General features: G+C 45.0%; 1 protein-coding gene across 20 annotated transcripts in view; it reads left to right on the top strand.

The window, feature by feature from the left end:
* The window catches only part of NCOR1 (nuclear receptor corepressor 1), a 147088-nt gene that overhangs the window by 32669 nt on the left and 94235 nt on the right, over window positions 1-20184 (top strand). For all 20 annotated transcript variants that reach the window (XM_058676510.1, XM_058676523.1, XM_058676527.1 and 17 more), the window contains exons 3-6: window positions 4047-4174; window positions 8337-8529; window positions 13676-13858; window positions 20025-20138. In XM_058676510.1, the coding sequence (XP_058532493.1) occupies window positions 4047-4174; window positions 8337-8529; window positions 13676-13858; window positions 20025-20138 (618 nt within the window). The remainder of the gene's footprint in view (window positions 1-4046; window positions 4175-8336; window positions 8530-13675; window positions 13859-20024; window positions 20139-20184) is intronic.

Here is a 20184-nt window from a genome sequence, read left to right as displayed (position 1 = left end):
GGGACCCCAGTACCTGGCCTAGCTTGGTGTCTTCTCACATACGGTAGCAGGGAGCTGAATCAGAGTGGAACAGCCAGGATTTGGGACGTGGGTATGACTCACCCATCTATGCCCTAGTACTCAGCTCCTTGAAGCATGTTTATAGATTTTTAAATTTATTTATTTTTAAATGTTTGTTACATAAGTGAGGTGATTGGAGATCCATTCAGGTCTCTGGGTGGAGTGGGAAGGGATTGGGGAGAAGGTGGGTTAAGGAAAAGACCCTGCCCCTCCCCATTGTGATCAGGGGAGTGAAGGGAGGGGCTGATGTTTTTCTGCTCCTTGCAGTACCCAGTCCGTGGAAGCCTCTAGAAATCATTTTTTTAAAAAGATTTATTTATTTTATTACAAAGTCAGATATACAGAGAAGAGGAGAGACAGAGAAGAAGATCTTCCGTCCGATGATTCACTCCCCAAGTGAGCCGCAACGGGCCGATGCGCACCGATCCGAAGCCGGGAACCAGGAACCTCTTCCGGGTCTCCCACGCGGGTGCAGGGTCCCAAAGCTTTGGGCTGTCCTCGACTGCTTTCCCAGGCCACAAGCAGGGAGTTGGATGGGAAGTGGAGCAGCCGGGATCGGAACCGGCGCCCATATGGGATCCCGGTGCGTTCAAGGAGAGGACTTAAGCCGCTAGGCCACGCCTCCGGGCCCTAGAAATCATTTTGCATGTGTCAAACAAGCCTGCAGTGGCTTGCATTTGGACCTGTTCCCAGTCCCCGAACCCTGGCAATGTACACACCCAAGCACCCCCCACCTGCACCAGTACACTTGTGGCAGAGACCATGGCACATGATAGCCCTGGCTGGTGTGTACCCACGGTGGCAGGCACTCTACCCCTTCCCCCCAGGTCGATTGATCTGTGTACTCTTTTCTTCAGTTTTCTTTTTTTTCCCCCTCTCTTCTTGTTATTGATTGATTGATTGATTGATTTTTAATGGAAAGTCAGATATAAAGAGAGGAGGAGAGATAGAGAGGAAGATCTTCTGTTCGATGATTCACTCCCCAAGTGAGCCACAACATCTGGAGCTGCGCCGATCTAGAGCCAGGAGCTTTTTCTGGGTCTCCCACGTGGATGCAGGGTCCCAAAGCTTTGGGCCATCCTCGACTGCTTTCCCACATCTTAAGCAGGACGCTGAATGGGAAGCAGGGCTGCTGGAATTAGAACCTGCACCCATATCGGAAATTGGCACATTCAAGGTGAGGACTTTAGCCACAAGGTTACTGCACCAAGCCCTTCCCCCAGATTCATTTTTTTTTTAAAGTTGTATTTATTTATTATTGGAAAGTCAGATACACAGACAGGAGCAGAAACAAGAGGAAGATCTTCCATCTGCTGAGTGGCCGGCCACAATGGCTGGAGACGTGCCGATCCAAAGCCAGGAGCCTAGAACCTCCCTGAGTCTCCCATGTGGGTGCAGGGTCCCAAAGCTTTGCACTGTCCTTGACTACTTTCCCAGGGCACAAGCAGAAAGCTGGATGGGGGGTCCGGTGGCGTGGCCTAGCGGCTTAAGTCCTCACCTTGAATGCGCCGGGATCCCATATGGGCGCCGGTTCTAATCCCAGCAGCCCTGCTTCCCATCCAGCTTCCTGCTTGTGGCCTTGGAAAGCAGTCAAGGACGGCCCAAAGCCTTGGGACCCTGCACCCGCGTGGGAGACCTAGAACAAGTTCCTGGCTCCTGGCTTTGGATTGGCGCAGCACTGGCCATTGTGGTCATTTGGGGAGTGAATCATCGGACGGAAGATCTTCCTCTCCTCCTCTCTGTATATCTGACTTTGTAATAAAAATAAAATAAATCTTAGAAAACAAATAAAAGCTGGATGTAAAGCAGGGCTGCTGGGATTAGAACCCGTGCTCCCATATGGGATCCTGGTGCGAGGACTTTAGTCACTAGGCTACTGCACCAGGCCCTTTTCCCTAGATCTTAAGAAAAGGTGGCTGCTGGCACACTGGTATGGTTAACACAGATTTGGCATTAACGAGGCCCAGAAAGGCCTGCCAGTTATTGGTGGCTTTCCTCCCAGCATTGTTAACATTTGCCTAGATTCAAGACAACCTTGGCAGTTGCCTACAACTGGGAATTGGTTTCTGAATTCTTAATGTGAATCTAAAGTATAAAGTAGTCTTGATTCTAGGCTTAGTTCTATTTCTTGGGTATTCACCCAGTGTCCTTATGTCCAGTGAACTGTCTCCACTCTTACTGGAGGAAATGTGAGTAAGCTCTGGAAATTTATTTTTTTAATTTTTTAAAGATTTTTTTGTTTGTATTGGAAAGACGTATCTTCAGAGAGAAGAAGAGACAGAAAGCTCATCCATTTGTTAGTTCACTGCCCAAATGGTCACAGTAGCTGGAGCTGAGCTGATCCATAGCTGGGAGCCAGGAGCTGCCTCTAGGTCTTCCATGCCAGTACAGGGTCCCAAGATTTTGGGCCATCCTTTGTTGCTTTCTCAAGCCAGAAACAGGGATTTGGACAGGAGTCGGACCCATACGGTCCAACTTGCAAGTGGAGGATTAGCCGATTGAATGATCATAAACAACAGTGCTGGCGATAAACAACAATTCATGTTCATAGGCAAGAATTCAGGCAAAGAAAGAAGGGAACCCGAAATCCTATTCCAGCAAATTTTTTTTCTGACTCTGCTCTCTCAGAATAATTCTTCTTCTTCTTTTTTTTTTTTTAAAGATTTATTTATTTTTATTACAAAGTCAGATATACAGAGAGGAGGAGAGACAGAGAAGATCTTCCGTCTGATGATTCATTCCCCAAGTGAGCCGCAACGGCCGGTGTGCGCTGATCCGAAGCCGGGAACCTGCAACCTCCTCCGGGTCTCCCACGCGGGTGCAGTGTCCCAATGCATTGGGCCGTCCTCAACTGCTTTCCCAGGCCACAAGCAGGGAGCTGGATGGGAAGTGGAGCTGCGGGGATCAGCACCAGTGCCCATATGGGATCCCGGTGCGTTCAAGGCGAGGACTTAAGCCGCTAGGCCGTGCCGCCAGGCCCTATAATGCCTTTTTTAATGTGCATTGAATTATGCAACCATCACCATTAATTCCAGAACACATCTGTCATCAAGTCAGAAGTGCATACCTGCTAGCAGTTAATTCCACTTCTTTTCATTCTGTGGCAGCTACCAGTCCATTTTCTGTCCTTATGGAGTTACTGTTCTAGACAGTGTGTATAAGTGGAATAGTGCTATGTGATCTAGAAAAGTATCTGGTGTTTTAGTGACTTAGTGTTTTCTGGGTTCTTCTGGGTTCTATCATGTACCATTACTTTATTCATTTTAATGACTGAATAATACTCCGCAGTATAGATCAGCCACATTGTGTTTGTTCCTTAATTGATGGCTGTTAGCTGCTCTGAACAGTTCTGTGAAAACCTGGACAAGCGTTTTGTCTATGGTTACATGTTTTACTACTTTTGGGTTTATACCTGGGGTTCTTATTCATGACTCGTTTACTAATTCTGTGATTACTTTAGATTTGTTTTTAAAATAAGCTTGTGCCAAAAGCAAGACAGAGAAAATATTTGGTTATAATAGAAAAGCAGTTTCTCTTCACTAACAGGCTGATTCCAGTTTCTTCATTTGTAAATATGAACTTAACTAAAATGGCTTCTCTGATCCTTTTAAAAAGCCTAATCATTGAAATTGGGATGTTCGTTAAGGTCTCCTGATGAACCACTGAGTTTGAAATTTTGCTTATGTAAAACATGTAGGTAGTTATTGTAATAAAATATAGATTGAACTTGAAATGTAATTTTGTAAATAAATTAAAAAAAAGTTGACTCAATGTTATATAAAAAAAATGTAATGTTGAGTCATTTCAAATCCTGTAGTGTTAAAATGTTTGTGCTTTTAGCTTGTGGGGAAGGATTTAATTGGGGAAGGTCCGGAATTGTTGTTTCCCTTCTATGCTTAGTGGCTGCCCTGCCTTTGTGTTTGGTTTGCATTCCTGTCGCTGGTGGCTTTTTGGTTAGTAATGAACTTGTGGTGATTGGTTGCTAGGAGTTCGCAGTCCCTGACTACCGTTCGCCTCATCTTGAAGTCAGCCAGGCGTCACAGCTCCTGCAGCAGCAGCAGCAGCTCCGCAGACGGCCTTCCTTGCTTTCCGAGTTTCACCCAGGTTCTGACAGGTAACGAGGTTTCTTTTATTTTAGCATCAGCATTGCAACTGTGAACTGTGTACTTCAGCATGGTGTCCATTTTTTGATTATACTGTTTTATTAACGAAGTTATGAGCGGCTGTTGAAACTTCTATGTATGTGGACCTGTTTTTATTTGGTTGATCTTTTAGGGTAGTTATAATAGTCAACGAGACCTTAAAGCATCTTTTCATATTTAATGCTATATAGTGGGAAATCAGCCAACATAGAATTTAATCCTTGTCAACTCTGTGGCCTTGTTCATGCTTTGTAAACTGTTGGTGTTCTTGTCTCAGCTTGGGCTGCAGTTCAGCGTACTGTAGATACTGAAGTCCCATGACAGAGCGGCTGAAGCGATCTCTTGGATTAGGCCCAAGCATTGGTTTAATGACTAAAGTTTCTCATGTGTTCTCCTTTGCAGCCAGAGATGTAAATCATAAATTTAGACTCTGCCTACCACAAATCCTGACTTCATGCACAACATTGGGTGCTGTGGCCTTTCAGGGTGACCCCCTAATTACTCCGACCAGGCCCATCGCAGCCCCAGTTTTTGTGTGTATTGTAACATGTACTGCAACCTAGCCCCGTCTGTCCTGTACCTCATCTGGCTCTCGTACACACCGATGGGTGCTGCAGCTTGACTCTGCCTGACCCTCGGGATCTGGCCCACATGTGTGCTGATGAATGGTGTCATAGACCAGCTTCGCCTCACCCCAGGCCTGGCTCTCATCACCAGTGGCAGCTGCAGCACAGTAGGGGGTTGCCCACAGTTCCCCTACCAGGGTTCTGCCAGCCGTGGATCTTGCATCTGCCAGGGGTTCTGCAGTCCAGCTTACTACCCAGTCCTGCCACTTGCCAGATAGTCTGTTATGGTTACATGCTTATGGCCTGCACTCAGACAGGCCTGCCCCCAGTCTCAGCTCTCACACTTACCAATGGAAGCAGTGGCCCAGCAAGAGAGTTCCAAAGTTCCGCTGCCAGGCTTGTTCTCAGCCTGGGGTCTTACAAGTAGGTGCTGTAATCCAGTCTGAGCTTGACCACCCCTTGTCTCGATACTTGCTGGCACGTGCTGCCACATTGCTTAGCCATCTTACTCTGTAGAAGAGCTCTTGCTGGCGGGTGCAGCAGCCTAGCTCCACCTGGCTAATCCCCAGACCCCTTGTAAACTGACAGGTGTTACAGTTCAACTCTCCCTGCTCTGTGCCTTGTTCTGGCTCTTGCTTATGTCAGTGTATACTGTGAACTTGCTCAATCCGGCCCAACCCTAGACCTGGCTCACATCTATACTCATGGGTGCAGCAGCCCAGCCTCCAGCCCCAGCTGTTCTGCTCACCAGTGTGAGCTGCAGCCTAGCAAGGAAGTTTTCCTACCATTCCTGCTCCCAGCTCCAGATCTCATGTATGTTAGTGGTATGGCCCAGCCTGACATGGTTGGCCCCCAGGCTTTTTTTTTTAAGATTTTTTTTTTTATTGCAAAGTCAGATATACAGAGAGGAGAGACAGAGATCTTCCGTCCGATGATTCATTCCCCAAGTGAGCCGCAACGGCCGGTGTGCGCTGATCCGAAGCCGGGAACCAGGAAACTCTTCTGGGTCTCCCACGCGGTTGCGGGGTCCCAAAGCTTTGGGCCATCCTCGACTGCTTTCCCAGGCCACAAGCAGGGAGCTGGATGGGAAGTGGAGCTGCCAGGATTAGAACCGGTGCCCATATGGGATCCCGGGGCGTTCAAGGCGAGGACTTTAGCTGCTAGGCCACGCCGCCGGGCCCCAACTGTACATCTTTTCATCTGTGTCTCCTTTCCTACTTACCTTCTACACTTCACCCCCTCCTCTCTCCTCTGCCCCTGGTATCAAGTGTTTTTGTTATAGCTTATATATTTGCATCTTTCCTTCTCTGTCTCTCTCTCTCCGCTCATATTTATTTATTTGAAAAAGCAACAGAGTGAAAAGGAGGGACAGAGAACCATCTTCCATCCTGTAGCTCATTTTCCAGATAGCTGCAACAGCCAGATCTGGGCCAGGCTGACCCCAAAGACCTATACAATCCATCTTTGTGTCTCACATAGATGACTTGGGCCTGAACAGTTGAGGTGTCTTCTGCCTTCTCAGACACCTTAGTTGGAAGCTGAATTGGGATTTGAACTGGAGTTCTGATATGGGGAAGTGGTGGTTTACTATACTGGTTCACAAAACCAGCCCTCTTGTTATGTTATATGTCAAGATATCAGTGAGATCATGTAATATTTGTTATGTCTAATGTATTTCATTTAGCATGATGTCCTCCAGGCTCCATGACTTTGTGGCAGATAGTAGGATTGCATTTTTTTTTTTTTACAGCTAAATAACATATGTATAATCATTCACAGTTTCTATAACCCTTTGTCAACAGAAATTGAGGCTATTTCCTTATCTTGGCTTTTGTGAATAATGCTGCAATGAACATGGGCTATGGATGCCTTTATGGGATATTGATTTCGTTTCCTTTGGGTGTATGCCCAGAAGAGGGATTGCTGGTCATGTGGTAATTCTATTTTTAATCTGTTTAAAAACCTGTATGTTTTTCCATAATGGCTATAGCAGTCTACATTTCTACCAAAAGTGTTTCAGACTTTTCTTCAGTTGCCCTTGTTGGCAGTTGAGAAGAGAAAGATCTTCTGTCTACGGATTCACTCCCCAAATGGCACCAAAGACTGGAGCTGGGCTGGTTTGAAGCCAGGAGGCTTGAGCTTTTTTTTTTTTTTCTTCCTTTTCTTTTTCTTCTTCTTCAGTGATTTTTATTGGAAAAGCAGATTTATGGAGAGAAGAACAGAGAAAGATCTTGTGTTGACTGGTTCACTCCCAAGTGGCTGCAGTGACTAGAGCTGAGCCGATCCGAAGCCAGCAACCAGGCTCCTCTTTCAGGTCTCTCACGTGGTTGTGGGGTCCCCAGGTTTTGAGCCTTCTTTCCTTGCTCTCCAGAGCAGCTGGGACATGAACCAGCGCCCATATGGGATCATGCAAGGCAGGCATTTAGCCATTGGGCCATCGCGCCAGGCCTGAGGATTGGATTTCTTCCGTGTCTTCATGTGGGTGCGGGGACTCACGAACATGGGCCATCTTTCACTGCTTTCTTGGCACGTTAGCAAGCAGCTGGATTGGAACTGGAGCAGTTGGGAATGGAACTGCCACCCATATGGGGTGCCCGTGCTGTGGTCAGATGCTTAACCCACTACGCAACTGGCCCTGGCAGTTTTTGTGTATTTTAAAAAAATTATTCATTTGATTTAGAAGGCGTAAGAGAATGAATATTCTCATCTGGTTTAGAAAGTGCTCTGCTTCACTCTCCCAAATGCCTGCTAAGAGCATGTAACGTAACCTAGGTCTTGCACAGGAGTGGCTTGAGCCATCCTCTGCTGCCTCCCAGAGTGTGTGTTACCTGGAAGCTGGAATTGGAGCAGATCTCTGGGACTCTGACCCAGGCACCCTGACTTGGAGGGCAGACCCCCAGAGCTGTAGCTTAGCAGTCACACTAAACTGCTGTCTTGGTATAAAGAGTAAAAACTGTTTTCTGAGTAAAAACTGTTGAGTTTGTAGACTTTGAACTTTGTGGACTGCCTTTGAAATGATCATGTGAACAAGATTATGCCGTGTATCATCCAAAGAAATAAAGGACACTGGCCTTCAGGACACACTTTTGGGGGAACTACCATACGTGTTTGCGAAGTTAGGATGGTGTGTTGCAAAGTGTTGGGTTTCTACCTTATTACTGATACCTCAGAATTCAAGTCATTTATCTTCTTGTGAACAGTAGCAGTTGAGTGCTTTTATTATTGAGTGAAAAATGGTAATATCTCTGGTCTGCATTATTCTGAATTCAACAGCACCAAGTTTAAAAATATCATTTTATGAATATTCTTTGTCTTACCATTTTTTTTGAAGGTGGAAATTGTTATGTCTTTGAATTCTAGATTAAAAAAAAAATCATTCAACCTCTGTAAGAACCTTTCAGTTAAGTAGCTCTCTAGTTAGTTTTTTTGTGAAGTGGGTGTACATGGGGGCACAAAGGTTCCTTGAAAGTAAGCATAACGTGTTTACTTCAGAGCCTCCCGGGGATGCTAGCAGGAAGTTCAAGTCTAGCACTGAAGCATTTTCAAGTGTTTCTTTTCTTTGCACTAGGCCTCAAGAAAGGAGAACTGGATATGAGCAGTTTCATCCAGGCCCATCCCCAGTGGATCATGATCCACTGGAGTCCAAGCGCCCACGTCTGGAGCAGGTTTCCGATTCCCATTTCCAGCGAGTCAGTGCTGCGGTCCTACCGTTAGTGCACACTCTGCCGGAAGGCTTGAGGTCCTCTGCAGATGCCAAGAAGGTAAGTGTTAGTTCTCTTACTCTGTGGAGCTGTAGGTGGTATAGCATTTATGTAGCCATATTTGGGCAGGAAGTGCCTAAAAGACAATCCAGTTACGCCAATCTCAGAATGTTTGTGTGATTGGAAAGTAAAAATTTCTTTAAAACAAAAAACCTACAACCCTGCACTCGTGTGGGAAACCTGGAAGAGGCTTCTGGCTCCTGGCTTCAGATTGACTGAGCTGTGGCCATTGTGGCTACTTGGGGAGTGAACCAGGAGACAGAGGTTGTTTCTCTGTGTATCTCTTGCTCTGTATATCTGCCTTTCCAATGAAAATAAATAAATTCAAAAAACCAGAAAAACAAAAACAAACCAAAAAACCCTGCAGACTCAGTGCTTCAAACTTACAAGGTCAGTACATTGGGTATATTGTGAAGTGGATGATTTAATAATCCCCAAGCATTTTGCACAGGCTTGCTGTTCTGGAAAGAAGTGCACAGGAACTCAACGATTTCCAGTTTTATTAAATTTAAATTTTAAATGAGTTTCTTAAACTCCCTGGAATAAGGAGAAAGCGTTTGTTTTTAGGTAAAGTTTAATTGTGCCATAAAGTGAGTTATTTTTGAAGATTTAGTTTTATGTAAAAGGCAGATTTCCACAGTGAGCAGGAGGGACACAGAGATCCTTCATCCACTGATTACCTTCCAGATGGCTGCAGTCGTCAGAGCTGGCTTAGTCCTAAGCCAGGAGCTTCATCCAGGTCTCCCAGGTGGATTTAGGGACCCAAGCACTTGAGCCATCCTCTGCTGCTTTTTCAGGCATGATAGCAGGGAGCTGCATCTGAAGTGTAACAGCTGAGACTCAAACCAATGCCCATATAAGATGTGGGTGCCTAAGGTGGAAGCTGAACTTACTACTCCATAGCACCAGCCCGCGTAAAGTAAATTCCTTGAAAAGTAAAGTATTATTAATTTGTAAGTTACACATTTTTTAAACAGAAAAATACTTAGCTTTCTGTTGTTTATTTTTATTGGAAAGTCAAATAAACAGAGAGGAAGATCTTTTGTCCTCTGGTTCACTCCCCAAGTGGCCGCAATGGCCAGAGTTGAGCCAATCTGAAGCCAGGAGCTTCTTCTGGGTCTCCCATGTGGGTGCAGGGTCCCAAGCAGTCCTCGACTGCTTTCCCAGGCCACATGCAAGGAACTGGATGGGAAGTGGGGCTGCGGGATTAGAACCGGTGCCCATATGGGATCCTGGTGGATGTGAGGTGAGGACTTACTTCAGCCACTAGGCTACCGTACTGGGTTTTCTTTCTTTCTTTTTTTTTTTTTAAACTGGAAAGGAAGATCAGATTTTAATAAGAGAAGGAGAAACAGAAAGACATTTCTGTGTTGGTTCACTCCTTAAATGGCCACAACTCTGAACCCAGGAGCCAGGAAATTTTTTTGGGTTCCTGTGTGAGTGCCGGGTCCCAGGGCTTTGGGCCATTCTCCACTGCTTTCCCAGACCACAAGCTCGGAGCTGAATGGGCAGTTGGCACATGAACTGACACCCATATGGGATCCCAGCACTTGCAAGATGAGGATTTAGCCATTGGGCCAACATGCTGGGTCCCTGTATTTATTTATTTAGATATTGGAAAGATCATGTTTTATGGAAAAAGAGTCAGAGAGGCTTATATCCACCCCCCTCCCATTAAAAAAAAATTATTTACTTGAAAGATGTGTAGAGTTGGCGTGTTCCAGGCTGGACTTAAGCCAGGAGCCTTGAAATTGATTTCAGTTGCCCACATGAAGGCGGAGACCAAGTATGTGAGCACTCCCCTGCTGTTTTCCTAGTGTATTAGGTAGGCAGCTGAGTCAGGAGCGGAGCAACTGGGGTTCCTGCCGGTCCCCACTTGGTGGCCATTGACGTCCACCTGTGTATTCCTGCTGACACCATCGTATACTTATTGCTTAAAAGAAAAAACAACTTTTGATTTTTTTTTTTTTTTAAATTTTGAAGTAAAATTGAAATGCTTCACTTGTTGGGTATTTGAATATCTGTTTACGTGTTTTTCACATTTGTTACTGTTTTTCTGTTTGCTTTGTATTGAATTATAGAATTCAAAGTTTGCAAATGATTTCTGTTTCATGTACCTTTTCAGAATTGTTTCCCTGCTTTAGTAAGTGGAAGATTTTATTATTTTTTTATTCAATGTGTGATTTGAAAATTTTTTTGCTGTTGACCTAGTCCATGGCAATTCTGGATTTGCTAATGATACGTTTTTTAAAAATGGATGCTCTTAATTTGCTGTTATTTTACAATAAGATGTGAAGTGAGTTTTTCTTTAAGATAGCTGTCTGGATGTTCCAGTACAAGAATGTATTCAGTGTGTAGTTGGAGAATTATATGGCTGTTTGATCACTACTCTTTCTAGTTTTGTCTTAAATAGATGTTCAAGCAATTTGATTTTTTTTTGTTAAATATTTAATCATTAGGGACGTCTATGGAATATGCTGATTTGTAATATTTTTAAGGCATATGTCTTCAGCTGGGGCGCATTCTATAAGTTTGTTGAATCAAAATGTGTGTTTTACTATGATACATTTCTGTAACAAACTCTTGGCTTATGGTAGGAAAATGATACTAATTAAAACATGGTCATTATGATGGCGCAAAAAGATTTTTCCCTGAACATTAACGTTTCAAAGTTCTCAGGCGCAAGCTCTCATAATTAAAGAACTATTGGAATCATTAGAATATTTGACCATAGCAATATTCTTAAGTACTGCCTTTAATCTTCATTTAGTGTGTGTAAAGCTGGTTTAGTGGGTTCAAGAACTGCTGTACTTTGAGAGTTGAAAAGACATTGTGAAAACATTTTCTCTTGTATTTCTTGTTTGTCAAGGTTGATGAAGATGGTTATATTTCTACCCTAATTTTTTCTTTTGAGGAAACATACCATGTATTTTGAGAGCCATTGACGTCAAGGGTCTATAATGGAAGGATGAACTGCAGGGTCTAAGCCTGCCAAGGAATACTGAGTGCAAATGAGGCTTTCCCTGTGTTCTTAGCTGTACTAGAATTATTACTACTTTCCTTGCTGCATTCCTAATAGAGTTGAATAGGCGATGGTATACTGATCATTTTGTTTTCCCCAGAAGTACTCTAATGTGTTTGTGGTGCAAACTGTCACAGAATGAGGCTTCTCAGCAATGTACATGTTTTAGCTATCATCTGTTTGTCAAGGTGTTTTGAAGCAACCATTCAGGTATTTCTTGTGTGCATTTTTGACTCAAATTACTTTTCAGCTACGTCTTACATAATGCACTTTAGGATTCTGTATAACACTGTCAGTTACCCTCATCTGGGCTTCTCATAGCCTCAAGGAAATTAGTGATTTATCCTAAAATTCATCCATTTTATAATGTTGCTTGTGTGTTCGCCTCAGAGTGGAAATTATGTCTGTGTGTGTATGTGTGCCGAGGGGTGGTAGATTCTGGTAGTGGAGCTTTAATTCACTGACAGTTCTCTACTTATTTGAGGTGGGATTGGATCATGTTTTTTAAGCTTTACATACCTACATACACGCAAACCACTTACTTTATTATGTATTTGAGAGGCAGAAAGGCAGTGACGAAGCTCAGATTCACTGTCTCATTCTTCTAAGAATTGTAACAGTCAGGACTGGAACAGTCCAGAAGTGGGAGCCAGGAACTCAGTCCAGTTTTGCCACATAAGTGACAGGGACCAACCACCCGAGCCATCACCTACTGCCTCCCAGGGTGTGTTCCATCAGGGAGCTGCAGTTGGCAGTAGAGCCAGGTATTTAAACCTGGGCATTCCACTACTGGATACCTGTGTGTCCATTGCCAGGCCACCATCACCCCCCGGCTGATGTTTGCTTTGGTAAAGAGATCATTTGTGCTGCAACTTAGGTAGGCTCAGTTGTCTTTTATGAAGATAGGCTCTGAAACCTTTGCAGCAAAGAGTTCCGCAAGTTCTCTTGACTTCTGTATCTCAGTTCAGGTCTCTAGAAAGCCTAAAAGTTTTGTTAAAGAACTCTTCACTGGGCCCGGCACCATGGCCTAGTGGTGAAAGTCTTTGCCTTGAACGTGCGGGGATTCCATATAGGCACGGGTTCTAATCCTCGCAGCCCTGCTTCCCATCCAGCTCCCTGTTTGTGGCCTGGGAAAGCAGTCAAGGACGGCCCAAAGCCTTGGGACCCTGCACCCGTGTGAGAGACCTGGAGGAAGTTCCTGGCTCTTGGCTTCAGATTGGTGCAGCACTGGCCATTTAGTTCACTTGGGGAGTGAATCATCAGATGGAAGATCTTTCTCTCTGTCTCTCCTCTGTGTATATCTGACTTTCTAATAAAAAATAAAAATAAATCTCAAAAAAACAAAACCCACAAAACTCTTCACCGTATCATGAAATGTTTCGTGGACACAGGCTTTACCAGAGTAACATTATTCTCCAGTCTGCTTTGTTCAGTCCTTTCTGAAAAACTTTTCTGAGAAAATGCCTGAGAGTTTGATATGATTGCAGCAGTTTCCAGTAGTGTTAGTATTGTTACGCTATAGGTCATCTCACTATAGCTTTTGGAGTTTTTCAGATAGTGAACAATATACTTAAACTGTAAAAGTGGTATTAATAAGTGTGGGATTTGTGAATGTATGTTTATGTGTAAATGCAAAAATTATTACTCTAAGTCTAACCTTAGAGAAAGAATGTGTTTCTTATGTGTGAAGATGAAAATTGTTACTAAAAATTAACATTAGAGAAATGATGTATCTCCACTTTTTTTTTTTGATAATTTATTTGAAAGGTAGAGCAGTGGGATACAGGCAGAGGTGCTGCATCCACTGGTTTACTCCACAAATGCTGGCAACAGCCGAGACTGGCAGTGCTGAAGCCAGGGGCCTAGAACTCCAGGTGCTTTCCCGATTTCCAAGGAAGGGCAGATACTTAGGCTTTTCTGTACTGCTAGCATTGTCCAGGAGCTGGAATGGATGTGAAGTGCTGTTCATACGGTATGGCTGCATTGCAGGCAGTGGCTTAACCTGCGCTGTCCCAACATTGGTACCCACTGTGTTTTAAATTATGCTTTTACAGTTAAGTCTGTCTTGACTCTAACATGGCTATTAATGATGATGAACTAATTGTCCTTGATTTGCTTCTAAAGGATCCAGCATTTGGAGGCAAACATGATGCCCCATCCTCTCCAATCTCTGGGCAGCCCTGTGGAGATGATCAAAATGCCTCACCGTCCAAGCTTTCCAAGGAAGAGTTAATACAGAGCATGGACCGTGTAGATAGGGAGATTGCGAAAGTGGAACAGCAGATCCTTAAACTGAAGAAGAAGCAAGTAAGTGTGTCTATTTACTACTCCAGACATCTTAAGGATGTGTGAGCCCACAAGGAATTTTCCATACTTGGCAACTTTACATGCCTTATATATTTTAAGACTAGATTTTTTGCTATCCGTTTCCTGTTTGATCCGTTTATTTCCCCTGGTATCTGATTATGTGATCATACCTAGTGAAATTTGTTCATTCTGTTCTTGATGTTCAGATGTTTTTTTTCTTAGTTTTTTACTTTCCGTAGAGTGGCGGTGTTTTTATTTCACAAGTTGTTTTCATTGTTTTTCAAAGATTTATCTGATTATTTGGAGTGTGGAGTTATACAAAGAGGGAAACATGGAGGTTCTTCATCTGCTGTTTCATTGATTACTGCCCACAACAGCCAGGGCTGGACCAGGCTGAAGCCTGGAGTCAAGAAGTCGATCTAAATTGCCCACCCAGGTGACAGTGGCCCATACACTTCCAGATTGTTGATAGGGAGCTGGACCAGAAGTGAGGTAACCGTAAGTCACACCCATGCCTTCACAGGATGGCAGCATTGTAGGTAGCAGTTGAGCTCACTACTCTTTTTTTTTTGTTTGTTTAAAGATTTATTTTATTTTCATTACAAAGTCAGATATACAGAGAGGAGGAGAGACAGAGAGGAAGATCTTCCGTGAGCGCAATGGCCAGTGCTGCACCGATCCAAAGCCAGGAGCCAGGAGCTTCTTCCAGGTCTCCCACACGGGTGCAGGGTCCCAAGGCATTGGGCCATCCTCGACCGCTTTCCCAGGCCACAAGCAGGGAGCTGGATGGGAAGTGGAGCTGTGGGGATTAGAACTGGCGCCCATATGGGACCCTGGCACTTTAGCCTCTAGGCCACCGTGTCGGGCCCGAGATCAAATAAATCTTAAACAAAACAGAAAAGTAAGGGCCAGTGTGGTGGTACAGCAGGCGGATTAATTGCCTACAATTGCAGGCTTCCCATATGGACATGATTCATGTCCCAGTCCAGCTTCCTGCTTGTCACTGGGAAAGCAGCAGAGAGTTGCTTAAATTCTTAGGTCCCTGTACCTGAAGTGGAGACCTGGAAGAAGCTCCTGGCTTCAGATAGGCTGAACTCCAGCCTTTGCTGCCTTTTGGGGCATGATCCAACAGATGGAATATCTCTGTTTCTCCTTCTCTCTATAAATCTGCCCTTCACATAACAAAATTTTAAAGTTTATTTGAAAGACAGGGACTGATTCCTAAATGGCACAACCGTTGGGGAAAGGACATGCTGATCCAAGATCTAAGGATGTGATTGAGGTCTTTCTACATGGGTGATAGGTGCCCACGTACTTGTGCCATCCTCTGCTGCCTTTCATAGTGTGCACGAGCAGGAATGTGGGTTGAAGGTGGACATGGGGCTTGGTTCCAGGCACCCTGATACAGTATGTGACAGCACAGGTGGCAGCTCACCATGCTCTACCACATCACCTACCCTAACATATGACCTTTTTATAAATTAATAGTTTTTTTCTTATGTTATTCTTTTTTCCCTTCCAAAATAGATAACTTATTTTGAAATCAGAGTTACACACACACACACATGCAGATACACAAATACACACAACAGAGTCTTTTGTCTGTTGGTTCATTCTCCAGATAGGAACCTTAGCCAACACTGGGCCAGGCCAAAGCAAGAAGCTGGCATTCCATATGGGCTTTCTTTCTCCACTTCTAGTTTTTTTTTCTTTTTAAAAAAATTTTTATTATAATTTTATGATATAGTTCCATAGACCTTGGACTTACCCACCACAAATCCCGTCCCCGCCACTGAGTTCTCCTATATTATCTCTATAATGTTATCCTTCATAAACCGTCATGTGTCCATCATTGTGGGCATGGGCAGTGACAGAGTCCAGCATCCTATTGTCAACAGTTTCCTCTAGTTAACAGTTTCATTGGGAGTCCATCTTTGACCTGCGTTATGTCCTCACATCTGGGTATGATAGTCTCCATTACCATACATACTATTAAATGAAAAGCCACAATACAAAATCAACAACAGGAAGAAAAATAGAAATTTACAATGCCACAAAGTTCTCAAGAGGTTTTGATAGTTCAACAGTCTAGAATTATTGTCGATCCCCCTACTCCAATCACAATGTAATCTCTCCATAATCCACTGGCTGCTATAGTCCACATTAGTGTCTGCCCAGATCTTCACTGCCAATGCTTGGTTGGAGTATTTGATCAATGTATTCCGTCTTCCGTCCTCTGCCATGGTACCAGGTGTCCTGTGGAGGCTTAATGTACTGTCATATTCTTCATGTGCATTTGAGTATGCTGTCCACTGCTCCAACTGAGGAGCAACTAAGGAGGCCCAGCTCTGACACATGCATTCCACAGTCAGGCCATGGAACCTGCAATTTTCTCTTTGGTTGGGATTCTGAATCCAGCAGTTTAGTTTGTATGGAATCGCGAAAGAAACCTCATCTGAGTTGATCCCAGACATGATTCTTGTGTGTGTTTGCCAGTACAGGGTCCAGCACAGTCCATCACCCAAATCAGCCTACACACACACTTGTATTTGCCATTGCTGGCTCAGTACTGTCTCCATCCCCGTGTTTTATGCAAACCAATGGGTGTTGCAGTGCAGCCCAATCCTGCCCACCACATACTCGGCCTTCTCGTTAACCAGTGGGAGCTGCAGCCTAGTCAGAGTGACCCACAATAACCCCACCAGGCCTGCTCCCTGCCCTGGTTCTTATGCTTGCTAGTATGACTGGTTCTGTCTGTCCCATATCCCATTTGGCTCTCATACATGTCAGTGGACATTAAAACCCGGTTCTTCTTAACCAGCCCCACTATCCAGTCCACACTGGTGCCAGCGGGTGCCATCGTCTGTCTAGCCATGCCTGCACCTGACAGAGTTTGCCTCTGTGCCAGCATCTGCCAGCTGATGCTGCAGCAAAGCCCAGCCCACCCATACTCACTCTGGCCTATGCATGTACCAGAAGGTACAGTCAGCCTAGCTTGGCCTTTCCCTGAGCCAGCTCACATGTAGGCCATCAGACGTTGTGGCCCTGCATGGCCTGGTCTGCCCCCATCCTGGCACTCATGCTCACCAGTGGGAATAGTGACCCAATATGGTGGCCCCCTTCGCCCCCTCAGTGAGTAGGTTCCCACCATCCCCCCTGTTTCACATATGCTGGTTAGGTCCTGTGGCCTAGTTTGGCCCAGTTTGGCCCAGCCTGCCTCACTGCAGCACTTTCCAGTGGATGCTGTATTTTGTCCAGGCCTGGCCCACCCCCAATTCCAGCTCATGCTGGTGGGGGCTATAGCCTAGCCCAGCCCTGCCAGGCCCCACTCCTGGCCCCCATGTGGACTGGAAGGTGTAGCACCCTGACCAGACCCACACTCCATTCTGGTACTTGGATCCGTTACTGAGTGATATGAACTGATCTAGCCTGGTCTGCCTCTGACTGGTGCCTAATGAATGCTGGTGGGTACTGTATTTTGGCCTGGTCTGGGCTACTCCCCTTCTTGTTTCTTGCATTTACCTGCAGGGAATGTGTCCAGAGTAGTCATCCAAGCTCCTCCATCAGGATTCTTCCCAGTGCCATGATTTTAAGTGCATTTTCCTTTTTCATTTATTTATTTATTTTAATTTAAAAGGAAAATTTTACAGAGAGGGAGACAGAACTTCCATCCACTGGTTTATCCCCCAAATTGCCACAGTGGCCACAGCTGAAGTGATTGGAAGTCAGGAGCCAGGAACTTGATGGTCTCCTACGTGGGTGCAGGGGTTTGAAGGCTTGGGACAACCGTCCCTACCTTCTGAAGTCATAAGCTGGATTGGAAGTGGAGTAACCAGGACTTGAATTGGTGCCCATCTAGGAAGCTAGTGCTACAAGTGGAGGATAAGCCTGTTAGGCCACCATGGTGGCTGCCCTCTACCCTCTTTTAAGATTTATTTATTTGAAAGGTAGTTAGAGAAGGAGGTAAGAGAAGTCTTCCATTTGCTGGCTCATTCCCAGATGGCACAGGGCTGGAGCTGGGCTGTTCTGAAGCCAGGGGCTCTTGGGCTTCAGCCATCTTTCTTTTTTTTTTTTTTAAATTTTTATTATTATTATTTTTTTGAATATTCATTTATTCATTAATTACATTGCATTACATGACACAATTTCATAGGTACTGGGATTTCCCCCCCCCCCTTCACCCCAAACCCTTCCCCCATCATGAATTCCTTCACCTTGATGCATAACCACAGCTCAAGTTCCGTTGAGATTCCCTAATTAAAAGTTTACACCATACAGAGTCCAGCATCCCACTTGTCCAGTTCAAGTTCAACGGCCTCTTAGGGAGGCCCTCTCAGGTTTGTAGGCAGATCCAGCAGAGCGTCACCTCGGTCAGTTAGAAGCTCCATCATATCATCAGCAACAGTCCAGGTATGATGAGGCTGGTGCAGAGTCCACCGATTGACATAGTCCATCTTAGGGTTTCCCCTTGTCCAGTTTTCCTCTGGAAGCATAAAGCTGAGGTGGTTGATTCATCTACTCCATTTTCCATCTTTTTTTGATTAATGCTTTGATTCCTCCATTTTGTTCAGGGGAATCCCCCTAAAAAAAAAACTTTGAGGCATTCCCAGTCCAGGCTCTTACATGTACTACTAGTAAGCACCGTGCTCGCCACCGTCCATCACTCCGATCAGCTGATGGTTTTATCCCCTGGGTTGGTTCTGTTCTGAGCCCCGACCTCTATTGGAACCAATGAGTATCACATCTCTCCCCGGCTCTGCCCATCACACTCTCGTCCCTCACCTAAACCAGTGGGAGGAGTGCTGGTCGGGTGTTGCATTCCCTACTAGCACAGGCCATTTCACCTTGGCATTTTGTGTTTTGTACTGTTTTTTTTTTTTTTTTTTAATCGCAACCAAACCCGGCCAGGCCCCCACACAGTTTCAGCACTTGGGCTTGCCAGTGGATGACGTGAACATGTGAACCGACTCAGCCTGGTCTGCCCCAACCCGAGCCAAGTGTATGCCAGTGGGTCACATTCCAAAGCCTCTTCTGGGTTATTTACCTCCATGCTTCCTGCGTTTATTTGTAGAGTCAGCTTCCTGTCAGAGGAACTGTTCAGGTTCCTCCCTCCAACTCCTTCCTGGTGTCGGGCTTCACACATTTCCAGCAGGTCCTTCGGCCAGCTCCGCTCTTCAATCCATTCTGGTTCCTGCTGTTGAGAGTTTCAGCCCAGCCATCTTTCTTCATGTGCATTTTGCAGGGAGCTGGATGGAAAGTGGAGTAGACCAGGACTTGAATTATTACTTACATGGGATGTCAGCATTGTAGGCAGGGGCTTTATTCACTGTGTCACACTACAGCCCCAGCAGCATAGTGCTAATAACCTTATGTTGGGTAGGAATTGTTGCTGCTTGCACCACTAGTATCTTATAGTAGAGTTCCCAGTTGCTCTGCTTCCTGTCCAGCTGCTTGCTAATACACTGAGAAGGCGGTAGGAAGATGGTCCAAGTACTTGAGTCTGCCAAGTATATACTGTGCGTTTATAACACTTAAAAAAAGTGTTTTTCCTATGTCTGGCACAGTTGCCTAGTGGCTAAAGTCCTCACCTTGTACGCTGGTTCTAATCCCAGCTGCTCCACTTCCCTAAGGCCTTGGGACCCTGCATCTGCATGGGAGACCTGGAAGAAACTCCTGGCTCCTGGCTTCGGATTGGCTCAGCTCTGGCTGTTGTGACCACTTGGCGAGCAGACCAGTGGATGAAAAATTTTTCTCTTTGTATCTTCTTCTCTCTGCATATCTGCCTTTCCAATAAAAATAAAGAAATCTTAAAAAGTGTTTTTCCTGTGTTGTTATTGGCCATTATGATAGAAGTATAATGTGTACTTTTATTAAGTTTTAATTTCTCACTGTTTTGCTTTATCAGTATTTAATTATTAAGGGCTGTTTTCTTTTAGTTTTCTATGTGTCCATGTATGTATGTATGTCATTAAGTGGTTTGTGTTGTATAGTGGTGAAAATCAATCTGGTTTCTTTGAACCGTTGCTCCTGGGAGACCCTCTGCATTACATGGTTATCCTATAGAGTTAGCAGGCAGTGCCCAGTAGCATCTGTCATCCCTTACCTCTAAGTACTGGTTGGAGTTACGTCGAGCGGATGCTTGATTCGTCTTTTCTGGGTCTCTTAGCAACAGCTGGAGGAAGAAGCAGCCAAACCTCCCGAGCCCGAGAAGCCCGTGTCTCCCCCTCCAGTGGAGCAGAAGCACCGGAGCATCGTGCAGATCATTTATGATGAAAATCGGGTAAGCTTGTGCTGGCTCTGGTTGTGCTGTCTTCAGTGTTCAGAAG

The sequence above is a fragment of the Ochotona princeps genome, chromosome 17 (assembly GCF_030435755.1).
Source record: "Ochotona princeps isolate mOchPri1 chromosome 17, mOchPri1.hap1, whole genome shotgun sequence".
NCBI classification, from domain to species: domain Eukaryota; kingdom Metazoa; phylum Chordata; class Mammalia; order Lagomorpha; family Ochotonidae; genus Ochotona; species Ochotona princeps.
Note: the sequence above shows the minus strand (reverse complement) of the source record. Positions and strands in the feature narration are given on the sequence as shown.